This window comes from Ictidomys tridecemlineatus, chromosome 2 (genome assembly GCF_052094955.1).
Source record: "Ictidomys tridecemlineatus isolate mIctTri1 chromosome 2, mIctTri1.hap1, whole genome shotgun sequence".
Classification (NCBI taxonomy): domain Eukaryota; kingdom Metazoa; phylum Chordata; class Mammalia; order Rodentia; family Sciuridae; genus Ictidomys; species Ictidomys tridecemlineatus.
Genome location: NC_135478.1, coordinates 223,066,218 through 223,091,315, shown reverse-complemented (window position 1 = coordinate 223,091,315; position 25,098 = coordinate 223,066,218). Strand labels below are relative to the sequence as shown.

At 37.9% G+C, this 25,098-nt stretch overlaps 1 protein-coding gene across 1 annotated transcript in view; it reads right to left on the bottom strand.

The window, feature by feature from the left end:
- Cntnap2 (contactin associated protein 2) overlaps window positions 1–25,098 on the bottom strand; it is a 1,898,037-nt gene that overhangs the window by 1,042,909 nt on the left and 830,030 nt on the right. The window contains exons 5-6 of the mRNA XM_005326627.5: window positions 9,877–10,080; window positions 5,176–5,360 (exon numbers count right to left, since the gene is read on the bottom strand). Of these exons, the coding sequence (XP_005326684.2) occupies window positions 5,176–5,360; window positions 9,877–10,080 (389 nt within the window). The remainder of the gene's footprint in view (window positions 1–5,175; window positions 5,361–9,876; window positions 10,081–25,098) is intronic.

Here is a 25,098-nt window from a genome sequence, read left to right as displayed (position 1 = left end):
GGTCCTATGAACTTGTACATGACACCAATGGTAATAACTACAGACACTAAAATGGAGTGCTGGATTTCCTGTCTGCAACTTGTTCTATGGATTCTTCAAAAATGGGCAGTTTTTAAATCTGTGTTTTATGACACATAGCTTCGTGTTTTAATAATATTACTAAATACTGGTTTAAATTATTGTTTTACTCCTCGGTGTACTTGGTTTCTTTACTCAAAGCCTTCTTTTTGCCTTAGGGATAATGATTCAAAGTCCCTTATGGTTTTTCTGCTTTCAACAACCATAGGCACATGCCCTACCCCAAGGAAGGCACCAACTGAAGTATCACTGGCTCAAGTTAACAGATTCCTAAAAATTGAGTAGGTTCTTATCCCAATTCCTTATGTAATAATAATGTATCATTAGGATGTCATTATTTCTAGTTACGTATTTTTGCAACTGGACCACAGAGTACTTTCATATATTCTAATTATTCTGATAGTAAAAAATTGTGGTGTTTGTCAGAATAACAATCATGTTTTTGTGTCTCTTATGGGAGTCCTATGAATGAGATCACCATCCAATAACCTTGCTTCTAAAGATATTACTGCATTTACAATTTTATTAGATACAAAGTATAAAGTATAGTACAGACTACTAGATACATCTAAGTATGTTTTCTCCCACTGTCTTTAGGGAAAATAATGATTTTCAGTTGGGTACATTGCTTCCAAGTCAACAGACAACACTTATCAACCCGTTCGAAGATTTGAAGCATACATACACAAACATATTTTTTTCTATAGTTTCCTGTTGCCTCCTCAGTTAACCCTAGGAGACATATGCTATTACTTTCATCTTATGGTAGGGGAATGTGAGTTACACCATCACAGAACCAATAAGATCAGAGAGGGATTGAACCCAGGCTTCTGGTCCTATGTGAGCCTATGTCATGGATTTTCTCTATAATCCTAGCCAGATAGTTAGCCATTCTTCAGTGGACAGTAGCCATCTCTTCCCTCCTTCCAAGCAGAACTACATTGTAAAGGACAAAGATTTAATATCCATGGTGGGCATGTCCTGGTGTTCAACTGAAAAACAGACAAAGTCCAGGCCAAACTCCAGTTTACCATGCCACCGTTTGGTTTCATTGGCTCAGAGGAGGAAAAATGACACAAAGCACATTCCCACAGCTCCATACCACCCGCCCCAGGCCACCATGTTGCCAGTAGCTTGAAAGCAAATGGCAACTGACCCACTTCATGATATAATACAGCTGCAGACAGGAAGGAAGGAGGGGAATCCAGATGCTCTTCCACAAAACCTCTTCCTCACTGAGCCATGTGAGGGAGGTGCACAGATGCACATAATGCCTGTTTAAGGATGTGCACCTCTGGTGATGGTGACAGGTGATGTACATTCTACCCCAACATGGATCCTCCTCAGAGTGGTTCATGAGAACTGATTTTAAACAGAGTCATTATTAGAAGTTGAATTATGTAAAGTTAAACTAAAGATATTACACTAAATAGAAAATTAATATCTCCTCAGAATTCACCTCTACATTTTATAGTCAAGTACGTTTTTGAGATTATGTATGCTTATTTACCTAAAGGATGCAAATATTGTATAAGAGTGTGCTAATGGGAACCTCTTTTCAACTCCCTGTTCTGTGCTATCAAGTTGATAACATGATATTAATGAGGACGGGGTATATCTCCTACAAAAATCAGGAAATTCCAAAAAACAAACGAAAACACCCCAAACCAGTGCACTTTTCTCCTTCCTCCCTTGTTAGAATCTGTAAACAAGTCAGGATGGCACCTGGCATTTTGCCAGGGGAATGGTTTGTGAGGTGGTGCCAGCAAGCCATTAAGTGTGGAGATTCCTTATTGGTTGACTGCTGTATCTAGTTTATGTTAATTAAGATAAGCTGTGTGCAATGTATACATACCCCTCCTGTCCTACAATAAACGGCTCCCACTTCTGCTGTATCAATGTACACAAGTTGCTCGTCATCCCCCCAACCCTGGTTATTTTGCTGCAGCTGGACTGCTGCACTCCCTAGGGGGAGCCTGTTGTGACGTGTTTACCAGTGCACCCTCATCTTTAAGCCTCAATGCCCTTGGCCTCAGACCTTTGGCCAAAAAGGTCCTTCGCCTTCTTCTGGAAGAACTGAAAATATGGAATTTCAGGGAAGCAGGACATTTCCAGGTTTTGTGAAGATCAGGTTTCTGATTCTTTAGGCTAGACTTCAAATACTTCAGGAGAAGCGTTATAGGATTCATACTAGTTTAGGTTTGCAGCTAATTTTCATGCAGCCTATGTGGACATGAGACTAGTTTCTATGTGGATGCTTCCAGGAGATGTGTGTGACAATAGAGGGAGACTGACTTCAGCATAGTCCCTAGACTCTCTTAAACAAATAAGCAAAATGAATCTCTTCATATTAAGATAAATGTATATAAATAAAAAGGTAAGTTCAACTACTTTTACTACAGGGAATGCCAATAACAGCAGTGTCTAAGAGGAAAGTTACCAGGCACTAGCTTTACGAAGAGACAAATGTTGGTCTATCCTAACTTTTTCTCAGTAAATGTAAATTTCTCCCTACTTTCTCTTCCTAATAAATACATCCCAGAGACCGTTATCGATGGCTGAGGTTTCCAAACGTGTGGTACTGTGCATAGACAGAATTCAAAGCACCCAGGAAACTGTTGACCCTGCGTAGAAGGTGCTGTGTGTGTATAAATATTCATGGAGTTCATCACAAACTCAATAACGTCTAGGACCCCCAATTTTTAATTTGGTTTTTTTTTTGAAAATTGGAGTTATGTTTGCCCATTGAAAACGTTCTAGGATTTCCCACCTCCTCTGAAGTTCTTCAGAGTTTATTAATGGAGGATGAATAATTCATCTCCAAGTTCTCTCACACCTTGGGAGACAAGTTACAAGGAGCCAAACCTTAAAGCAATTTAAAGAATATAAAAATTTCTGGGATTTTCACATTCTTTTCCTTCCACTAATCATCATCTTGCTTTGAAGACATTTTGGGGGGGACAATAAGATAATTATTTACCAATGACCTTATGTTTATTTAATGTTAACATAGTATCCATTAGGGTTTATGTAGTATATTCTAGTCTAAATCTCTATTTAGGAATGAATATATATTTTATCGAATCTATTAATATACTGAATATATTAATACTTAAATATATTTATATGACACAAAATTTAGAAACTGAAAATATAAATAAAAATCAGTCATAAATTCTAACTTTTTCACATTTTTGTATATTGAGCATATTCCACATTCTTAGAAATTTATATGTAGATGTATATAATGCGCACAGATATGTATATATCTGTGATCCCAAAGCTAGGGCCAAGAACTCAAAGCCGATCCAGCACATTCACAGGGTACATCGGCATACTTTACAATTTTACAGGAACAAGAACAGTGGAACTCTCTGGGACCTGGTGACAAGCACCAGTTCAGAGGCTGCCTCTCCAGGATCTGACCATGGTGACCTCCTTATGAGGACCTCCTGTCTTTGTGGAGTTGGGTTTATGGTCATTCCTCTCATAAAAAGATATTATATAAAGAAAAAAATGAACTAGAAAAAGAGGATGGAAATGTCAAATTTCATTCCAAAGTCTGAGATGTCCCAAGGTGAATTCACTCATCCCACTAATTAGTGATAACTGTTATCTAAGATTGAAATAAAAAAATATATTTTAGAGTTTTTCAGGTGGGTGCCTGATAGCCTAGGACTTCTATGGAAAACTTACTAAGACACTAACAGCTCCAGGAATTAGGAATGATTGGAAACCACTGGGATGAAGAGTATTTCATTCTTTTAATTTTACTACTATGTTGCTTTTTGATATTAAGTGTTAATCAGTTTTTCCTATTACATATAAAGATATGATGAGTATCTTCTTAAAGAATTTTTATCCCTATGTATTATTAACAGTTTTGGTGAATATTCTAAGGTTGAAATTGCTCTCCAAATAATTTATTAAAAAACCTGCTACGCCTACTAAAATATTATGAGGATATATATATATATGTATATCATATAGATACTGATTAATGTTTAATACACAGTATCTTTACTTTATTTATTGAATTTATTTTTATGTGATGCTGAGGATCCAATCCAGTGCTTCATGCGTACAAGGGAAGTGCTCTACCACTGAGCTATAACCCCAGACCACTAAGTGCTTTTTAATCTTTAGTTATTAGAAGGTAAAATATGTCTTTTTGTTTGTAGACAAGGTCTTTAAAATATTCTATATTTTATTTCATTTATTTTATGGTAACTATATCTGAGAAAATAGAACTTACCAAAAGACCTTTCTATCCTTATAAATTTATAAATATTACACAGAAATGAGAATTTCTTTTCCAGTATTTTACAAAATATATTAGATAGTGCTTTATATAGAATGCACAGCACATTCTCAAGAGGAGTCGATGCATAACTAATTACCAATTACACTCATTTGATTGTTGAGTGGACCTGGTAGAAGGAAGCTTGGTCCTCACAGTGGCAGTATCAGAAAGTAGTGTGGACCTTTAAGAGGCGGGGCCTGCGGGAGCTACTTAGTTCTTGGAGGTATGCCCTCAGAGAGGATTGTAGGATGAGGATTGTAGGACTCCAGTTCTTTCTTTCTCTGCTTTGGTTCAAGATTTGACTGTTCCTACATATTCTCCTTCCATGATGTGCTACTATTTGCCACCATCACCAGAGGCCAAACCAACATGGCCCACTTGATCTTGGACTTAAAAATTCCAAAACTATGAACTAAATAAACCTTTTCTAAGAACATAGATGCCTCAGGTACTTTGTTATAGTAATGCAAAGCAGACTAATACACCGTTAGAAAGATTACAAGTGTAATCTGAATTTACCATATGGCCCTAATGGCATGGCCCTTCTCTTTAAAAATTTATTACTTTGGTATTAAGATTTTTGAAATATTTCAAATTCTCAGGATTGGACATTTAGAATTTCACAAAATGAAATATATGTATAATCTATGTTTTAAACATGAAATTTCCTTTTTGTTTTTTTGGAGAAGAAAATGAAAACCACGTATAGGCATGTGAGTGTCACTAGTGCAACAGTGCAGTGGTGACCGAGGCTCACTCGCAGTCGCCAATGTTCACTCACGTCACTTGCATACCTCGTAGTCCAAGTCCAGATAGTCGAACTCCCCGTTGGTGCGGAAGTGCTGCACACTCCTGTCCAGTGTGAGGTTGATGCTCCGTCCCTGGCGCTCGATGACCACAGAGTGCCAGTGGTGATCATCCAACAGGGTTCCCGTCATCACAGATGTGTGGCCATAGATGGGGCCCAGCTGGTTGCTTCCTGAGTCACCAGGAGGAAAAGAAACAATAGGTGGCTGTAGGGTCGAAGTGAGTCTTTCCTTTCCAACACCCAGCCAGGCGGATGATCCTCAGAGCTGCCTCCATTAGAGGCAGACCAGGAGAACTAGTAGGTAACTGGGCTAAAAAGACTCTTACAAAGTACAGGAAAGATCCCGGTGAGTTGGGAGGCTGAAACAGGAGATGCTCAAGTTGGAGGTCCAGCCTGTACTTGAAAATACCCTGTCTCTAAATAAAAATTTACAAAGGGCCAGGGGTATAGATTAGCATCTCTGAGTTTACTCCCCAGTACCAAATACATGAATACATAAAGTACATGAAAGTTATGAAGATGGAATTCTTTCTTTTCCCTTAAAAATTAGTATTTTTTTTTACAGTGCCATAATTTCTGCTAATTTTTGGTAGATTCCTCAGGAAGTAAGTGTCACAGGGGGTTCTGGAGCCACAGGGTCTGGGGTCTGATGCGGCCTCTAACATGAGCTTGATGCCTGGGCCAGGACTTGAAGTCTCTTTCCTCCCTCATCATTTCTTCATTCATGAAGAGGAAATCAAATGTGTGGGCATGATGGTGAGAGAGTGTGTGTGTGTGTGTGTGTGTGTGTGTGTGTGTGTGTGTGTGTGTGTAAGAGAGAAAGAGAGAGAGAGAGACAGGCAGTGGGGACAGGCAAGAAGGAGAGGAGGAGGTGAGGCACACATCTGAGTGACCAGGCTCCCTAGAGATTTCCTGCTTTGAACACACTGGAAGCTGAGCCGCAGGAAGCCCCGCCTGATGTTGACCCAACGGCATTAAAGGGGGACATGAGATGTTTGAGTGGCGATATTTCTAAGACTGTCATAAAGTTTGTTCAGTCACAAAAACTCTAAGTAAACTGCTTCCAAGTGAAAAAGTAATGGACTTTGTGTGTGTTGGGGGCGGGGGGGTGGTATAACCATTTCCTGGTTTTGGAAAGGTGAGGTCGCACCTCCGCACACCACAGTGGGCTCCGAAAGGCCACTCCAGGTGTTTGCCTGGGTGATTAGATATAATCCTCTGCTGCCTGGTGTGCACACGTTCACGCTTCCCTCAATCCCTCCCTCCTTCCTTCTACAGAGTCCTGTTTTAAAGATGATCTCAGGCTGTTTCACTCAGGTAGCACAGAAAATGAATCCATGTTCATTACCGCAAGCAGAGAATACTAAGAAAAATCAACAAATAAACTAAGAAAAGATTATATATTCTACCACTAAGAATGGTTTGGTGTGTTTCCTTCCAGATTTTTATATGAATACATCCTTTTCATTACATACATATATGTATATATGTATGTTTGTATGCATGTGTTTATGTAGACGTAATTCATATATATAAATATTTAGGTTTATATATGCACATTTAAGGCAACAGTATTGATGCCCATGTTATTTATGTGCTATGGATCATTATGTAGCATTTCCCCATATAATTAAAAATTAGCATAGACTTGTCAGATGTTACCAACATATTTCTTCTACTCATGTAACAATTTTCAATTTTTTACATTGTAATTAATATTTTAAAAGTTCATCTTTGGACTTAAATTCTCTGTAATCATGTCTCAATTTTCCCTTAGGATTATTGGAAAACATACACAAGCTATTTTAAATGTCTGCAGATACACTACTTAGTCATTTTCCCAAGAACATCATCTTAATTAAAGAATGATAAAAAGTATATTTTCTTACATATTCACCAGCACTTATTTCATCATTTCAAGACTTGGCAAAAATTAGTAACTTGTTATTTTATGGTGCATTTTTTTTATAGCTAGTGTGGTTGAGAATTTGGTGTTTATAGGTGGTTTACATTTTTTTTTAATGAGTTGACTTTAATATCCAGTGCCTACCTTTCTTCTAACATCTTGGTATTATTTAGGAATGATGATTTTTTTGTTTAATGATTTATTATTTGATGAATGACATTAAATTTCTATATTTAATACCTGCATTTTCCGAAATTTCACATGCACTTGACATTTTGATTACTAATGTAAAGTAACATTTTATAATTAAGTAATAAAGTTCTTTTGTGAATTTTTCCTATCTTCCTTTTCTTATAGAAACTATTATTTTCATAAGATCAGATTTTGAATGTGAAAAATTCTATAATAAATAATAAATGTTTAAGATAATGTATCATTACCTACATTAAAAACTAAAGTTGCATTCCAACATGGTGAATTCTTTTTCTAGCTTTTAGTATAATTCTGATTTTCAAAGTAATATAAGTTATATTCCATATTCAGGAATGTTGAAACACTTAGTTGATAATTGGTAAGAAAGTCAAATAGGCAGCGTCTCTTTGGGTATACTAATCTTCAGTGTTGTAGCTTTCCACTGTGATTCTTTCAACAAGTAAACTTTAGTTATTTATGTATTTTAAGGTATAAAATCTTTCTAGAATTTTTATAGCATTACAAGAGAAAACTTCAGGGGAATGCATGGTACCTTGAAACCACCCTTTCATACAACCTGCAGATTTTAGCCAAGCAAAAAAGATACCATTGCTTTTTATGAGTTGTCATTTCGATGCCAGGACCAACATGGTGGAATTCTTCTTTAGCTTTAAGTAAAACCTAGCTACATTACCAACACACAAACATGCACTAGTATAATCCATTTAAAAGCAATAGAAACTCAAAACAAACAGTAACTCACTTGAGTTACCTCTCCCTCCAAACAAATTATTTCTGTAGTTTAACTAGAATCCAGTTTGAACAGTTTTACTATATTCAAAATATTTATTTTTACTTATTTCATGTTTTTTTACCTACAAGATCAGTCAATAAAACCATCCTTTCTATTCCTCTGAGAGTACATTGACTATAATCTCCATGCTGTCAAAACTAACTTTCATTTCTCAGTCTTGATCTTAACGTGAGGATTCGCCATCATTGGTCCCTTCCTTTCCTTTCTTGGTCTCTATGATAACAACACATTCTTTATTTCCTGCCCTCAGTGTCTACTTCTTCTTTGTCTGGATTATAGACCTGCCCTCTCAGTGCCATGTATGCAGTTCTATAATAGAAACCCCTGTATATGTGAGAGGCTACTCAAATGCACCAGGTTCAAAAGGACTTTAGAGTTCCTCCTAAATAGTTTTTCCTGTTTTGAAAAGTGACACTGACATCTATTTGGTGCTCTAGTCCAAATTTCAGGAATTGCTCTTACTCTCTGCTCTTTTCTTCTTATGTAATACCCATCTCATCACAATGACCCCTGAATTGATCACTATACTAGTTCTCCTAATACACCTTTCCCTGCATCTCCACTGACAACTAACTCATGCAAGTTGATGCTGTCTTTCCCCTGAACTATGCAGAAGTTTTACTTTGACTCTCATGCCAGCATAAGCAAATATTTCACAGAAGTCCCAGTGCACTTTTGAAATTATGATTATAATGCCATAGAGTTTGAGGACTCCCAATAGATATCGATTTTAAAAATAATATCCAGACAGGTACTGTGGCACACGTCTGAAATCTCAGCAGCTCAGGAGGCTAAAGCAGGAGGATTTCAAGTTCAAAGCCAGGCTCAGCAAAAGCAAGGCAGTAAGCAACTCAGAGAGACTCTGTCTCTAGATAAAACACAAATTAGGACTGGGAATGTGGCTCAGTGGTTGAGTGTCCTGAGTTCAATCCCAGTACCTCCACCCCTCAAAATAATAATAATATCTAGAGCTTCCACTGTGTTCAACATGTAAACTTTAGTTATTTACGTATTTTAAGGTATAAAATCTGTGCATCCCACAGGACTTGAACAGTTCCCCTCCCTTCATCTCCTGTCTCAATAACTCATGACCTTCGTCTACACTGGCCTCCTTCCTGTTCCTTGGTCATGAAGCTCTTTGCCTACAAGGATCCCTTCCTATGAAGTCCTTTTCCCCTTGAGGTCTTTATGATTAGTTCTTTGCTTCCATCGCTCAGCTCTGAATATTACATTTTCTCCTAAGAGAGAAATTTCCTTATTACACATCCCATTGAAGGCCCTGTTGCTTCAGAAGGGCATGTAGGTCTCCGCCCTTATCATATTCACCTCTTTAGCTGATTTTATAATGCTTATTTGATATGGGGACCATGTTTTTGAGTCCATGGAACACTAGTATCTTCTCCCACACCGAGTTAGAAAAGCAACTATCTACCCATACTGTATCTCCACCAATAAATACCTACATTTATTTTTGTTTGTTTTATAATGAAAGCAATAGTAAGTAATATATTATTTAATTCCTGTACTGGGTCATAAACTTCATAAGCTTAAGGACCTTGTGTCTCCATTCCAATGCATGCAGTTGGCTGGTATCCTTTGTATAGTAGAAATGCGTAATAAATATTTTTTAATGCAATACATCTATCCATATACACCAACCACTCTGGATTAAGAATGAATCAACTACATAGTGGGGACTCTTACAATTTACATTTTAAAGGGTCAAGTAAGCAACCGCTGCTCGTGGGAGTTTTAATGCACAGAAATAATGGTACCTAGGTTCAAACTGAGGACCAGCTTGGCTTTTTTCAGTTCCAACGTGATGTAGTCCCCTTGCTGTCCTTCTCCGTGCAGGATGACCCCTTCACTTTCGGAGGTTTTAAACTTCAAGGCGATGACGTCCTTCAGCGTCTTCATCTTCTTGTTTCTGAATCTGTACGGTAACACGACGTGGCCATCGAAGTTGATGACATCAGCCCCTAGGAGAAGGAAAAAGAGCACATTAGTGCGGCTGTGGGCGCGTCCTGCTCTTGCACAGAATCAGTGCAGTGGGGGTGGGGGTGGGCTGGGGTGTCTTTGCTGAGGGGCTGGGGTCCTGGGCACTGCCTGTTGTCATTCCTGTCATCTGCTGTGTGTTAAAACGTGGATTCCATCGGGAGAGTGCGTGCAGAATGATCAGAAAAGCCACTTCAGTTATGATATTGATCATGAAAACTCATAATGGGTCATAAACTTTAAAAGTTAACTTGGGGATGTATAGTTTTGTCCAACAAAGTGCTTTTTTTTTTTTCTTGTTTTGTTTTTGTCTCTAAGAGATGAGGAGATTGCATGGTTCATTCCTCAGGGACAATGATTTTTTATGATTTATAAATATATGTTCTACTAGACTTTGTTCCACTTTTTGGACATGAGAATGGATAGGGTTGGATGGTCAACTCAGGTGTTTTCCTGGTTTTTGTGTTTCACCACATTTGTAGGGAATTTGTAGTATCCAGAGTTTTTAACAAATTGAATTTTAGAAAGCTTCTTAACATTTGCTGTTGGGCATCCTTTCTGGAAATCCTTATTAGATCCTTGCACTTGGAATCAAGAGTTTGGGGCGCGGTTCCACCCCAGTGAACACGGGCATCCTCACTTTCAGTTAGAAAAGCAAATTTCTGGCTGGGTGTGGTGGCATAAGCCTGTAATCCCAGCAGCTTGGGAGGCTGAGACAGGAGGATTGCGAGTTCAAAGGCAGCCTCAGCAATGGTGAAGCACTTAGCAACTCAGTGAGACCCTGTCTCTAAATAAAATACAAAATAGAATTGTGAGTGTGGCTCAGTGGTCCAGTGCTCTAAGTTCAATCCCCGGTATTAAAAAAAAAAAAAAAAAAAAAAAGCTAATTTCTTAATCATACTAAAACTCCAGAAATTCTAATTGGAATTTAGGGCTTTACATTAAAGTAATGAAAGTATATATACTCTTCAGAAGCATGGACAGTTTTATCACTGTTGTTAGACATTAGGTGTTTGCATTATTTCATAACCACTACTTACTTCACAATTTTTACAGACGATACTAGTTATTATGTACTACTGGCCTACGGACTCCTAATTCATGGACTGGTTCCCAGAAGAACTGTTAAAACACAGAACTAATATTTATACAAACAAAAACTTAGTTACAGTTATTGGGCGTGTATCACCAAAATATTTTCAAATTTCTATTTCCACCATCTTTTAATTTTGAAATCATAGAAAGGGTAGTCAAACTGGCTCTGATTATGATAGAATTTCAAGCTGGACAAAGCCAGACTCCAGGTCATAATAAACAAGGTCTGGCTAAAACACGCCACAGGGGAGACTCTAGAGAAAACAGTAAGAAGTTGAGAGCTCTCGTCGGAGAAGTCTTCTCATTTTTATGTCCTGGTTGTCTTGCACATAGCTATTTCCATCACTGCAGGAACAGTTTGATTTTCTTGCTAAGTAGGGATTTCGACCAGTTAGCTCCCTAAGGCCACAGAGGAGAGTGCAGGCCACCATGGCTGGAGCCACAGTTCGGAGCACTCTCCGACACTCTGAGCTTCTGCTCTTACTTAACTGCATAAAGTGCACTGTGAATATAGTTCTTCCAAACATTACTTAAAACTAAATGGATGCTTTCCTTTCAAATCACCAAGGGCTTTTCACGTGCTTTAAAAATATTTATCCAACTATCTTTAATATTGATGCTTTTAAAAGGACAGTTTGGGCAATGCCGCATTATAGAATAACTTTCAGAAACTACGTAATTTGAACTTTCAATTCCTTATAATCAGTTCTTTGTTACCTATGAAAAGATTTTCTTACTCAACAGTCTTCTGTTCTCTGAGACTATGAATCACAGAGGTTTATTTTAATAGGGGGAGGGGCAATCAACCATTAAATTTGGCTTCTGTTAACACTGCAAAACCAATTAGACTTTCTCTTAATCATCTAGACTGTCATAGCTGAATTCCAATGGCAATATCTTTATCTTCTGTGATGAGAGATAAAGGAGAGAAGAAATGGAATCTGATTTTCATGTCGTAGGGTGAATTTATAATCCAGCAGTTGGGAGAAAATTCTTTTTGTTTTGAAAAATAAGTAAACAAAAACCAGAAGGGAGTCAATTCTGATCTCTAGAAAGTAATTTTGTGGTCAACTTCATATCATTGACAGCCGAGTAATAAGCACATCATTGTTTTATACACTTTCAATATATACTAATTGACATAAAATATTCTCTTTCAACTCTCAGGAAGTAAATGTTGCTAGAGTTTAGAATAAAGCATTCAGTTCCAGGTACATCAATATTTATGCAAATAATGAGGCCTTTCTACCTCACTTTTAGTGAAATGAGAAAATGTGACAGAAAGAATGAGTATGGTTATTTTTTCAGACATTCCTAATATTATTTAATAAAAATTATGAAGAAAAGCTATCCATGAAGACGAAGTCTCATTTCATCCATGCCAAGTAGTCCTCAGTGCATGCTAGGAAATAGATCAGATGCTTTGCAAGTCACATCTCACACATTGCTAATCAGAGTTTTTTTATGAATGGGTTAAATGCTTCCAAAATATCAGCATGTTTGCTTGCATGTGTGACTCAGAGCTAGCTAAAAAATGATCAAATTCCTTGAGATAATATATATTGTATAATTTACACTTAGACCCATACCATACACTTTAAAAAGAGACAGAGATAGTGTGAATTAGTGGAAATAACATCAGAGTTTAGTTGTGTTTTCTACAAAAATACATTAAAATTTCATTTGACATCTAATAATATGTTGTGCTTACTTTAGGACAAGCCACTTCCCCCCCCCATTATCCTGATTACTTCTCGCTCCCTAGAATTAAGTTTGCTATACAGTGATTAAATATGTGTGGTTGAACTGTTTAAGCAATCGGAAGAACAATAATGGCTAGTCAAAAATTGAATGCAAAATCATAGTGTTTCCACAATTTTTGCTTCTAACAATATCTTAGAGAACTGGAAATGGGCCTAATTCATCAAATTGTCTTGGTGGAGGAGGGCTTTTAAAATAATTCTTGTTAATCGTTATAGTCTCAGTTTGGATAAGATATTTTAGAGATGTGAGCAGCATGTAAGGATGTAAAAATTTTAAAAATAACTTTTTTATATTTGTATGTTTGTCTAAGACTGAATCAGTTAAAAATAACGGAATGAATTCTTGCCCCAATCCACAAACCCAAAAATATTATCTGTATTACCATTGTTTAAAGGTTGTCCAAAACTTAATATGTTTATTTTATTAAAAAAATCAAATAATATAAAAGTGTTGAAAATAGTGAATTAGATCCACAAGAGATCACCAATGTTAATGAGTAGTAGGTTTTGTGTAGCCTAGATTCTGTACATTTTACCTATCAATCTATCCATGTATCCAAAGTACATAATAATATATATATTATTTTGTATACATTCAGATATACAATTATTATATTGCATGCATATTATACTATTGTGTATAAGTACATATATACATATGTGTATATATGAGTTTATATTTTATATCTAAATGTCTAAAGATACTTATTTAACATAATTTGGGCAAGTAAATATAAAGTCACCTCAAAAGTTTGAAATGCATCTCTGAAACTAATGTGTAACAACAGAAGGTAGAATTTGCCTAGTTTTTCAAACTTTACATGAATGTGAATCCACGTATTACTTTTAAGCCATATGTCAATATTTTAGATACATTGACCATTGTTTATGACACAGTGTGACTGCTGTCTTCATTCTCTCCCTCCTCAGTCAGCTCTCTCCCTTCACACAGCACTGAACTCCACCTGATATACTGGCACGTTTATGAGTTCACCACAAATCCCCTCTAAGAATGAATGCATATTTAGCTCATCTTGAAGCCCACTACCTAAAATGATGCTTCAAACAATGTTCATTGAATATTTGTTAAAGGATAGAATGCTGTCTTTCATATTGTAACAAATTGGATGAAGTTATAATAAACACTATCACATATTTTCATTAAACATTTGGCACTAGATTGGAAGAAATATTTAGAATCACTCTGATTTTCCCTGGTGCCACAATTACACATATGCCCAATGTTTCCACAGTCAGGAAAACAATGGTATTACCAGATAATGTTTCTGGGTTTGTGGTTTGGGGCAAAAATTCATTCCATCATTTTTAACTGATTCTGTCCTAGACAGACTACTCATGGATAGAGTCCTTCTTGTTCTTTTTCTGTGTAACTGGATCTCATTTCTTCCTTGTAATTTATTGTCTTTTCTTTTGAGTTGTCTGTGGTTTAAACCTAAATAAATAGTTAAAATAGATCCCTTTACTATATCCTTTGAAAAATGGGCTAGAGACAGACTAAAACATCATGTTTACTTTGGCAAAGAAGAAACTAAACAAAATCCTCAAAGATTTATTTTATTTTTTTTTTTTGGTGAAGACCAGCATCTAACATTTTCTACAGTCTCTTTCCTGAAAACGTGCTCCTTTGCCACTAAGTGCTTGGTGTCTCATGGTACAGCAGCAGTTATCAGAGGACTCTGACTGCTTCTCCCCACCCAAGCCGAGACACTGATACCCATGGATAGTCCATAGGCGTGTTTATCTCCTTGCCCAGTGCTTAATTGTTTCTCTAGGCCTGGTTTCTCTTGTCCTCTTTTCCAAAATTTAGTCACTCAAGCCAGAGTTTGGCCACTTTCTTGAGCTCCTCTTTCTCTCGCCCACCTACACTCAGCACTTCCAAGTCCCAGAGACTTTAGCCCTGCCACATCTTTTGAACTCACTCACTTTTATGTGTTCTACCTCCTGGTATGTGTTCACCTCCATGGGGTCCATTGTTCTAACAAACTTAAATGAATGATTCCCATCCTCCCTGTTGATCTCCCTCCATCTGTTCTCTCCAGAGAAGCTAGGAAGAGCTTTCTGGAATAAACTCTTTGGCGAGGAGAAGATCACAATCCCAGCTCTGCCAGGTAGCCTCCAACACCTTCAGTGGTATCACCTGGTGAAATTCCAGGCGTCTTCAAAGCCTGGAATCTCCACCCACCCGCAAGCTTCCCTGTGCAAAGCTGCCTCGCCTCCTGTCCCATGGCACCCTGGCACCTTGGTCACCCCACTCCCCAGGCTCTAGTGGCATTACCTTTTAGGGACCTCATTTTCCCTGTGGACTTTAAGTTCTTCTAAGGTACAGACTTTGGATTGTTCTACTTTGCCTTCTTGGCACAATAAATCCTTCTTCAATCGATCTAAACACAATGGGTGTTTGAAGTAACAAAGGGAAAAGGAGAAGTTCTTATTTCCCTGCAATATCATACCTGGTGCCAGAAAATTTACTAAGGGCACAGACTTATACATTATTTAATGATATGTACTTATCTAACTATTGTAATTGTGGTTATCTGATATGAAGAAATAGTTAAAACATGAAATGCTATTAATATGCTCATAAGTAGAGCTATTTGTTTATAACTCAAAAGCTAGAAAATGTACCCGCTACAGGAGTTTAAATGCAATGTATATGTACTATGTGTGTGTGTGTGTGTGTGTATTTATATATAAATATATATATATATATATATATATATATATATATATATATATATATATATATATAAATCACTTTAAGAGAAACTTTCCTATTTTAAGATTAAAGTACTAAGTATTGAATATTATTTTAATAGTTATGTATATCATCCCAATGGGTTAATATTTTATTGAAGTTTAGAAGCAAGATGGATTTATTTCTGTATTTTTTATTATTGAATTACTTCATAAAGAAAACTATAATGCATGATGATTCACGGATGTCTAATTATATGGTTGGCTCACTTGAATCAAACTCAGAAATAGGAAAACGTTAGTAATTTTTTAAAATTCTATTGTTAAAAATTATATTATTCAATATCAAAAGACAACTTGAGGTGCCCTCTGCCTCATTAAATTTTCATTAGTAACACACAAACACACACACACACACACACACATGTTCTGGTCCCCCTCCTATCTACTCACAACTCATAAGATCTTAGAAAACCAGAGCAATCCACTTCTGAACTGGGTTATAGTTCTAATATAGCTGATAATACATAGATAATAAGCAATTTCTGAAAATTAGCATAAAATCTATTTGCAGGAAACCCATGTGGAAGCTATTTTTATTTATTTTTGTAAATCACAAAGTCAAACAAATTAGACTTGCCTTCTCTGTGATAATATTGCTGTTTACAGAAAATAGCTCTACAGTTTTGACCATAGAAAATCTATTTTTCTGCTTGGGAAAAGTCTATTTAGAATTGTAAATCCCAAGTACATGCTACAAAGATGCGGAAATGAACCTGATATTAAGAAACTCCTCAGGATATCTTCTGATTTAAATTATTCCCAGCATATCTTTCAGGTTCTTAAAAATCTCTGGTTCCACTTAAAACATCATTGTCAGTTCTGGTGTCTAAATTTCTATGCTGTGTGGGCTAATGGATGGCAACTTGGTTGGAAAGGGTGCTAGGGCACTTGCTTTCAGATCCTGTTTCAACAGTAATTTACATTAACATTGGGAAAGGATCAATGCCCTGTATCTGAAGCAGGGATAAGGCAAATGGACTGGTAGTGGGTCAGGGATCACCAACCTGGTCATTTCTTGAAACTGCTGTGGCTTACTTCCATTTTCCCCCATGTTTTAAGCTTGTCTTTTATTTTCTGTGTTGAGATATCCTGACATCTGGCACCATGCCAACCCTGCAGGGGGCCACCCTTTCCTGGGTCAGCTAATTCCTAGATAGTAAACAACTGGCCTGCAAGCACACTTTCCAAAGAAAAACCATCCAACCCAGGATCCACAATCCAACCGCCTTCTTTATGAAACTCTCCTCTTACGAGCCAGGATCCTCCTGCCCTAAATACCACCCAAGAGTCCAATGCCGCATGATTTAGGATAGCTCTAATACCCCAAAGCCCACTGAAATTATTCAAGTTACTACATATAAGCCTGCATCACCCATTTCTCCCTAGAGAAACCCACAAAATCTCTCCTGGTCATGGCCCCTCACTCCCTTTGCCTCCTAAAGACCCTGGAAATTCCCTTCGTGAGCCCTCTGAGCCCATCCTGTGGCATGGCCTCGCTGTTCCTCTTGGGAACGATGGAACAATAATCCTTTCAGATAATTAATGATAATCTATCTTTTCAAATGGCAGGTGTTCCTCCTGTGTTGGACATATGTTTCAAATTTTCTACTAATGCATTTTAAAATACCATATACGGAAAAATCTCTTGCTGTTAAAGATGGGGTCAAACAAGAAAAACAATCTTGCAATTGCTGACGATTTATTTCATAGATGTGCAGAAAGCTCTTTTCAAGTAAATTTTAGGAACCGTTACTGATAGCCACTAGCATTCACTGAGATATCTTCCACATCTGGAGACTTGGAAAGACTCGGGAATTATTGAGGTAAAGGGTTGAGTTTTAAGAAGGCATTAACAGGTGAGACATTCTATGAAAAGTGAATAAAGATTGAGCGAAATAAATCCAGATGGATAGGGGAATCGAATGTTTGATTGTTTTAAGGAGCGTGATTCCTTGTTAATTGAATGTGTATGGCTTGCAGGTCATGGGCAGGGTTACACCTGGAAGAGGGAGGACCCGGTCTCTGGAAGATGTGCCTTCGGGTGCCATGAGGGCGTTCTAAGCAGAAGGCGTGTGCTCAGGTTTACATCTTGGAAAGTTATCTCTACACATGTATGCAAGACTTAGAATGGAGGACCGGTAGAGAGGCAGAGGGAGCAAAGACACACCTGAAGACATAGCCTAATAGAGTAGCCAAAGCCTAAACAAATCCGGGATTCAGGAGACGCCTCTGCCATTAAAGAATTCAGGGCTTTCTGATGATACATTGTGGCTACCAAAGATCTCAAGTTAGTTGCAGCTTTTCTAGTGAAAGAAGAATTACAGATGAATAGTTATAGTCAGAATTGTGCCCAGTAGCATGACAAATTCAACACCACAAAAGCATTGAGACTTTTAATGGAATTTAATTTACCCTTAAAAAATGTCAAAAATTCCTCTTTGATTTAACTTATCTTCATTCGCCATCTTAATTTTTTGACAGAATATCAGAAATGTTTCACTTCTTTAGTTATCCCACGATTCTATGCTCTATCCTTTTCAAATTCACACTTATAAAAGGAGCCAGGCCATCCCTTTAAAAATATATGATTGATACTTTTCCAAACTATGCACACTTTACCAACAACTCCTGTAAAGATTCATGGACAAGTACCAGTATGTAACAGGTGACTAGTAAAGAAAGCTTTTTTTTTTTTTTTTTTTTAAATTTTGGTGAGTTAACCCAGGGATGCCAAACCACTATTTTTTATTATGAAATAGTTGCTTAGGACCTTGCTAAATTGCTGAGTCTGTCCTGGAACTTGCAATCCTCTTGCTTCAGGCTCCCAAGCTGCTAGGATTATAGGCATGTGCCACCACACCCAGCATGAAAGCAATTTCTATTTATTTTATTTTGTGTGCTTTCCTGAAAGTTAAATGTGTTAGTACAAATGATTTGTGCCTATTTGCAAGAGGTTGGGATGCTCAGTGTATTCTAGGTTTATTTCTATGGAGTAGAACATTAGAGCTGGGCTTTAGCGTTGGTTTATTTCATATGCCTTTGGGTGAAACTTCCCTCAACCATAAAGTAGGATTAATAAAGCTCCTAGTGTACACATGTTGGGAAATAATATGCTCTCTCTTCTCCACTAGAGCAGTTGGGTCCTGTCAGGTAGAATGCTAAATGCTGCTCTGTGGCCTGGTCATCCACACACCTCAGTGCCTTGGCCCTGGAGGGAGTCTGATTCACTGTGACCTTGGTGCCATCCGTTACTCCATGACATCTGCACTTCCGGGCTCCGGTGAACAGGTTGAATTAATTTATTCTATACATGAGCAATGCTCACAGCATTTATGCTGAGAACCAGCCCTGACAAGGGTAAAATGATTGGAAACTCCTGATGTTGGAAGTCACAACTTTAGTTCTCAAGGGGGATAGTCATTCCCTACAAACGAGGGACACTAGATTGTTGTAATAATCAGGGAGCCCCATCATTGCCCTTCACCTTCTCAGATTAGATGGAGATATGGGAGCAGAGATATATTCTTCCTGATAGAACTCACCAGGAAAAAGACCCTGCTTCAAGGTTTGGCCATGATAGTCAAGAGTAATGGGGGGAGGGTTGGGCTACTTGAGGGGGGTCTCTATCCACCTGTAGGTAACAGTTGCTATGTGGCATACAAACATTCGTTCTGTATAAAAGGCCAGAAACCCACATATTTAATGAAGTGTCCCTGCTTTTAAATGTTGAGCAGTGAGATTGAGTTAAGCAGAGGCTCCTGACTGCTGACCCACAGATGTTTGGATAAACTTGTATACTGTCAAAATATAAGGCTGCATGGGTCATAACAGTTCTGAAAATAAAACTTGTTACTCATATTCCATAATTTACCTGTAAAAAAAAACTGCAGTGTGTATCAGCAAAGATTTTAATTTCCAAAGGCAAATTCTATAGAAAGCAAGGTAGTTAATTCTAAATAAATAGAATTGATGATTAAGAAAAATCAATTTCAATACAAATAAGAGAGGGTATGTTTCTCCAAAGAGGCCTGGGGTCATGACTTACAGGAAGGGGAAGCTATCTGCTGTGCTGCTAAAAGGTAGAGTCAATTCCCAGGGGCAAGAATATCCTTAACATAGAAGAGATTTAACTGTTCAATTAATAAGAGATCACTAAATGTTGTTAAAGACAACTAAGTAAACCAGAAGCATGTTTGGAGAAGATTTTATAAAATGAAATGGGTCTTTATTTATCTTCTTATATTCTGTAGCTGGGCAAGGTACAAAGCGGATTTTTTGGTAAGAATATGGTAATTATGTTCGATTCTGAAGAGGGAAGGAAAAGAGAGGAAAGACAAGGGAGGGAGGTCTCAGAAAGGAGGAGCATGTTACTGGAACCTGAAGGAAGAGCAAGTCTTGAGATAAAGCAGCAAAGAACATGGGTGAGTTGTGTTTAAATGATTGTATTTTCTGGAAGGTAAAGCTTGAAGTGATAAAATTGGAGATTTAGCTAGGGGAATTTGGCAGTGTTAAACGTGTGGCTTGGCATCTCTTGAATGTTTATAATAAAATGTATGAGAGGGATGTGATTTAAAGATGGGATAATTAAAAGGAAAACAGAACTTGAAAGTGTGGAAAACTTTCCTTCTATCTCCATTAAGGAAAAAAAAAAATGCAAGGGTGTTTGGAAAGAACAAAAATGCGCCAAGAAGCTATTTTGTAAGAAGATGAACATGGATTGGCCATGTCAGGGGAAACCAGGACCCATAGTGGAAGCTGAGGGAAGGGTTACTTGGAAGGCATTTCAGAGATCATTAGGGATGAGCTGTCCTTCCCAACATAGCCCCAGAGAGCCAAAGCTGGGACAACAGAACAATTTCAAAGGAGAAGCCATGGACATCTGCAGGACCTGGGCCTGCACTGTCCAGCACTGGCTCATGCTCTGCTCCCTGCAGTCCATTGTCAATCTGCTGCCGTAGACGTGGGTCCAGCATGCGGTGTACCCAGTAAAGCTGGGGGTGCAGCTGTCTCCACCTGGGTTTCAGAGTGATCCAGAGAGCTTCACAACCCAGAAAAGAACCACCACTGTGGGCATCGGGTCCCTACAGAAAGCCCTTTCTAGGTCAGTGTGTAGTGGTGCCATTGGGTAGGGCGAACCCCTAGGATTCCAGACCAGTAGAAGCCACCCTAAGTGATGGCAGCACAGATGGCTGCGGTCTCATGACCCAGGTTCAGAGATACCACGGAGCTGGGGCCACTGCTGAGAACTGTCAAGGGGCAGGACCTCTCGGTTGTGGGGGTTGGGAGACCACTCCAGTAGGCCCTGAAGTTGGGTCCTCCACCCCAGTGGCCCGAGGAGACAGAGTAACTACCTAAAGAAGATTTGTTTTCAAGCTTTGGCACATGTTTCCCTTTATTTCCTTTTTAGAATAGGCCTGTAGTCTTATGCCTACTCCTCCTCATATTTTGAAAGTACATAACTTGTTTGATCTTACAACTTCACAGCTCCAGAACAAGTTGCCTCAGGATGAAGCACACTTTGAGTCTCACCCATCTCTGATTTGTATGGTATTTGGTTCAGATTTTGGATTTAAAAATTAAAGTTGATTCTGAATGACTTAAGACTTTGGCGGCTATTAGGTTGGAAAGAACGTATTTTGCAAGAGAGACGTGCATGGGCTTTAGGTGTCTAGGACAGAATGCTCTGTTCTGCATGTTTGTGTCCTTCCAGAATATACATGTAGAAACCTGATCACCAGTGTGCTCATATTAGGAGGTGGGGCCTTTGGCAGGTGATTAGGTCATAAGGACAGATCCTCATAACTGCGATTAGTGCTGGTATAAAGAAGCCCCAGAGAGCTAGCTATCACTTCCACTGTGTGATACCAGAGCAAGACAGTGAATTCCATGAATCAGGAAGCTCTCGCTATTATGCAAATCTGCCATGATCTTGATCTTGGACTTCCTGGGTTCCAGAACTGTTAGATATACATGCTGCCTTTCTTTCTTTTAATAAAGGGCTCTAGTTTATGCCATTCTGTTATTTAAAGCAGCCCAAAATAAGATACCAACTAATACATAAACATACTTGCAAATCTGCCTATTTGCAACCCCAAGATCCACACTCAGGGCACTTGGCCATCATATGGGCACAGATGCAGTGTTTCAGAACATTTGGATCCCCAGGTACACATTCACAGAGATGTCCAGTAGGCCACGCTTGCCCTTATTGCTTCAGCTTTCATACTATTGAAAAGATGTCTTTTTTCATTATCTGTTTGTGGCCATATTTTTCACATTTTTGTGCTTTTTGTGGATGGATTTTCCCGTGGCAAGTGCCTTCCTCCCAAATGTAGCGCTGAAGCACTGCTTGGTGTTTCTCAGAACCAGAAGGCTCTGATGTACTCTACAGGGAAAATACCTGTGTTAGACCAGCTTTCTTCAGGCCTGAGTGACAGTGCTGGTTACCGTGAGTCCAGGGCAAATGAAATAGCAGTGAATATGATTAGGTCTCCTTAAACAGAAACACACATCAGTCAACAGTATAGATTGACTGGTTGACAAAAAGAAGTGACCAGGAGCTCACAGGAACCTAACTGCATATATCCTCTAGCTTGGTTCAGTATTTGCTAATTTAGTGTTTGTGGAAACTATATCATGTAAGTACTCTAAAAAATGAGGATTTACTATATTTACATTGCATTTATTTATGTTTAAATGGGAAAGCAGAGAACAATTTCCAATAGAACATACGTCAATGAAAGTGTAAGAAATTCTTAAATGAATCTTGAGGGAAATGATCAACCAACAGTAACTCCCTTCATAGATGTGTGCAATGCTCCATTGGCATACTCTAACAAAATACTGCTTCTTGCTGTATTGATGTGACTTTCAGTATATGTGGCCACAAAGAGAGCATGCAAACACAGATTCATTCCTCACATGTTACTGTACTCAGCTTTGTGGTTCACATGTTTCATTATTATGATTAACTAAGTATTTTCCAAACAGCAATTTCAGCATTAGCAATACAGGGATATATAAAATCTCAGATTCTCAGAGAATCACAGAATCTAAATCATATCTTACAATTTCTATTTCCTGAGCGGTAGGGCTAAGAATTTTCATTTTTATTTAGCCATTTGATTATTGCTTACCTTTTCTGAATTTATAGGAAATATTCTGCTTTAAATTTGTAGCATAAGCTGGACATGGTGGTGCATGACTATAATCCCAGCAGTTTGGGAGGCTGAGGTAGGAGGATTGTGAGTTCAAAGCCAGTTTCAGCAACTTAGCAAGGCCATGAGTAACTCAGTGAGACCTTATCTCTAAGTAAAATATAAAATAAGGGCTGGGGATGTGGTTCAGTGTTGAAGGCCCCTTGGGTTTAATCCCTGCTATCAAAAAAATTGCAACATAAAAATATATTTTATTGAGTCTACTATAATTAGAACATTGATCTATATTCTCTCTGAACCCTAAGTTACTTTAAGAAAATATAGGTACTTGAACTTGATTGTATTATACAAGTTATTAAATATCTATTAAAGTTATAGGTATTATTTTGTATAATTTACACTTCAAATTTCTCTTCCTAACGAAAATCAAGTGTTTCTATTAAGGAGACCTGACATTTTCTTTTGAATAAGGGTCTGACCTAATGGAGATATTAGAACCTTATTGAGTATTTGAATCATTCCATAGCTCCAAGAAATGGATCATTGTGGATTCAAAAAATATAAAGTCACACAAACGCCATAAATCCACATTAATTTTAGAAAAGACTTTTGAGGGCTATTAGGAAAGAAACTGAATTTGGAAATAGGACACATTTTGATATAATGCCTACACAGCTTATTTCCAACTTCCTGATTTTGGCATTTTTACAGCTTAGATCAATCCTAACAACTTATGCACTTCCCAAGGCCTGACAGATGTGATACTGTAGAAGTTTTATTTTTAGTAGGTCAGTAAGTCCTTAACATGTCAATGGTCAAATTTCTTTTAATGTAGACCTAGAAGCACAGAGATGTCTTCATTTTGGAGGATAAGTGGCATGCTGAGGCATAAAATTTGTCAGAGAATGAAAGTGATGCTTGCTTTCTCTTGACCCAGAAGCAGGTAGCTGAGTCAACAACATCACATCCTCCCCATTAGGCAATCAGACAGTGCTTCTTGGAGCACAGAGACTAATGCCCAGCCCCAGCCAATTGGCCCTTGAGGAAATAATTTCACTTTCTGGGCCTGTAAATAAAGGAACAGATAATCTGCTATATTCTATTCTGCTCCAAAATTAATCATCTCTTATTCAGGGGGATTTTCTGAAACTTACAAAAAGGTAACTATAACTAGAGGACACAAAAGACCCCGCCAGAAGACTTCTAGACTGGATGAGCAAATTCAACAAAATTCCAGAATACAAGTTCAACATAAAAGAAAATCAACAGTTTCTTATAGTCTGATAATGAATTTGCCAAAAAAAGAAAGAAAGAAATCAAGAATACTGCTCCAGTCACAATAACCTTAAAAAAATATTTAGGAACAAATCCAAGGAGGTAAAATATTGCTATAGTGAAAATTATAAAACACTGAAGAAAGAAATTGAAAAAAAAAATCTTAGAAGATAGAAAGACCTACAGTGTTGACGAAGAGGTAGAATTAGTATGTAAAGGGCCATATTTCCCCAAATGATATACATATTCAGTGCAACTCCCATCAAAATGTCAATGATAGTCTTCACAGAATTAGAAAAATACAGTCCTAAAATTTATATGGAAGAATAAAAGATCCAGAATAACCAAAGCAATATGGAACAAGAGTGAGGTTTCACAATACCTGATCTCACATTATACTACAGAGGTACAGTAACAAAACCAGCATGACATTGGCATAAAAACAGAAATACAGACCAATGGAATAGATTAGAATACATAGAGATGAATCCACATAGAAACAGTCATCTGATCTTTGACAAAGTTGCCAAAAGCATACATTAAATAATAATAATAATAAATGAGAGAAACAGCATTTTTAACAAAGAATGTTGGGAACACTGTATGTCCATATGTACAAAAATGAAGTGTTCAGGCTTAGAAGTGTGGTATTCCCCAAAAGCTTAGGTGTGAGACAACATAAGAAAGTTCAGAGGTGGGATGATTGGGTTGTGAGACCCTTACCTAATCAGTGCATTAACCCCTGATAACGAGAGGTAGAGGATAGTCGGAGAAGGTAGATCAGTGCGGCCCTGTCTGGGGGATTTATGTTTTGTTCCTGGTGAGCTGAGCACTGTCTGCCTGCTGGTGACCATGTCCTGTGCTGCTTTCCTTCTCCGTTATCCTTCTACCTTGATGTGCTGCCTGCACTGGGGCCCACAGTGTTGGAGTCAGC